Source organism: Penaeus monodon, chromosome 23 (assembly GCF_015228065.2).
Source record: "Penaeus monodon isolate SGIC_2016 chromosome 23, NSTDA_Pmon_1, whole genome shotgun sequence".
NCBI lineage: Eukaryota > Metazoa > Arthropoda > Malacostraca > Decapoda > Penaeidae > Penaeus > Penaeus monodon.
Window position 1 is genome coordinate 15,077,185 of NC_051408.1, and position 2,329 is coordinate 15,079,513.

At 37.0% G+C, this 2,329-nt stretch overlaps 1 protein-coding gene across 1 annotated transcript; it reads right to left on the bottom strand.

Annotated features, from left to right (window-relative positions):
* Positions 1-1,170: 1,170 nt before the first annotated feature.
* LOC119588360 lies at positions 1,171-2,196 on the bottom strand. Its single transcript, XM_037937043.1, has 3 exons — positions 2,149-2,196; positions 1,743-2,024; positions 1,171-1,569 (listed from the first exon to the last, which is right to left on the bottom strand). The coding sequence occupies exons 2-3, from the start codon at positions 2,018-2,020 to the stop codon at positions 1,467-1,469; spliced, it is 381 nt and encodes a 126-aa protein (XP_037792971.1). The 5' UTR covers positions 2,021-2,024; positions 2,149-2,196; the 3' UTR covers positions 1,171-1,466.
* Between the last annotated feature and the right edge of the window lie 133 nt (positions 2,197-2,329).

Below are 2,329 nucleotides of genomic sequence, written 5' to 3' on the forward strand. Positions count from 1 at the left end.
AACAAATTTCTTGACATTCATTTCATTTCTGATATTTGTGTTAATAACTGCATCTCACTTTCTCCTTCCTCTAACGTTCAAGGTTACTCTCAAAGGAAGACTGAATGTTGTGTCATCAACACTTCTCTTTTATACAATTTTTTTTCTTTTGTATATAATCTTTCTTATTAATTATATAATCTTTCTATTTTTTTATATAATTTTTCTTACTTTTGTTCTTTATATAAGTCTTTTTTGTTCTTTATATAATCTTTCTTATTATTATATATTCTTTATTTGTTTTGATTGTTTCCTCTATTAACTTTGTTTATCATAAATAACAACAACAAAAGCAAAACGTATTCTTGTATTGTTGCTACGTAACACATTTCTTCACCGTGTATTTCTTCTATTGTGATGTTTGGAGTGCAATATATATTAATGAATGTGCTTAATTACAGTCATAAGATATAAGTCAAACTTAACATTTATGTCAAAAGAATGAGACTCAGATTTAAAAAGAAAATGAATGCTGACATGGTTCCAAATTTCCATAAAATTATTTTTTTCTAAAGCTATTTAACAAAAGCAAATATTAAAGATCATGATTTCATGTTCCATTATTTGATGTGCAATTGATAATATGACTGAACGAGACATCACTGTACATGTATTGATGAAATATGCATGCACTGGCAGCAATAATGATGAGAATAATCTTATGGAGTATAGGTAATTAGATAAAAGGATGTTATAGGATATTATGTTAGGATATTATCAACTCACGTTTCTATAGTTAGTCTTAGGTTTTAACTTCAACTGTCAGTAAATTTTTCATACGAAAAAAGCGAATACTCATTTTATGTGATAAAATCATCTAGCTATATGTTATATGATAAGCGATATATAGATATAGCAGACGTATAGGCGCAGGCATGCAGTAGAAATGTATTATTACATGAAATATACATATGGGAATGACTAAAACATGTCATGCAAAATCTAACGGTGAATAGACACTCTTATATCTTATATCAGAGAGGATACTGAGAGAATATAAGAATGTCCATATACAAAGATTTATATAGAGAGAGAATTAAATTTGGCCGTGCATATTGTATTTCCCACCCTTACATGTATTTTTGTTGTTGTTTTCTTTTAAATAGTCATGGGTGGGGTATGTAAGAGAGGTTCTAATTTACATTTCTTTATTGTCCTTTTAACAAGTTAACAAGATGACATATAAACGGAATAAATATGTTACGATAACATTATACAAAATAAAAACTGGCAACATAAATCTCAATAATCACAAAAGATATAAGGGAACGAGCATAAGCAATACGAGTCTATATTGCTAAGAAACAACCTGGCTTGCTTGCCTGCAAACAAACGCGTGTAAGGAAATTGTACTCTGCTTCTCCATCGGCTTTTCCCAATAAGAATTCTGTATTTTTTACATCAGTGGCAAAATCCAAATTAGCGAATCAGAAGGCTCGGTTTCTGACCACGCTGTCCTCCGGCGCATCCCACTTCTTCGCTGACTCCGCTAGAGAGTCCAGGATAGTCACCACGGGCTCCAGTGATCGGCTGTTTAAAGGAGTTTGAATAGAACGATTAGATTAAGTAATTCACTGTGAAATTCCTTTATGTAATAAGATAAGAATGGCAGTATGGAAATGAAAAATATACTCAGTCGACTCGGCTAAATCAGCTGCGTTACTAATCAGTTACTAATATGTTTAATTCATTAAAAGACCAACCTGCCACGAAGAGACTGGCTGAGCCCTGTCTGGCCTACGCTGTCCCAGACGTTAGCCACAGAGGACACCAGGCTCCTGCCGAAGGGGGTGGGGCTCTTGGTGAAAAAGTCCAGGACCAGCAGGACGACCAACGCCGCCAGAGCCACGAGGCCCACCGTCTTGAAGTCCAACTTGCCGAGCCAGTTGCTGAGGTCATTGCTGATGAAGCTCCTGAGGTCGACGTTACGAAGACCTTCCTGCAGCTGGTAAATGACGGGAGCGAGAGCGTTGGAGGCCATTTGGCTGCAAGGAGAGTCGCAAAGGTAATGCAAAATCGCAACCGAAAAGCACACAACGTACAGACAAGAGGCGAAGACACGGCCAATAATCCCACGGTTCAAGAGGACGGAATGAGTTAAGAGCGTACCTGTTGTGCGCAACGGAGAGGGAAAGGTAAAGTTTTCTCGGGAGTTGGGCGCGGCAGACTGATACCTTGCCAGTGTAAGTGTGGCCTTAAATAGGAGTGGCCGAACGAAAGGTCTCGTGAAGATTACTCGGAAGGCGACCCGGACGTTGGGGAGGAAGCCTGTTACTTTTCCAGAAAAAAA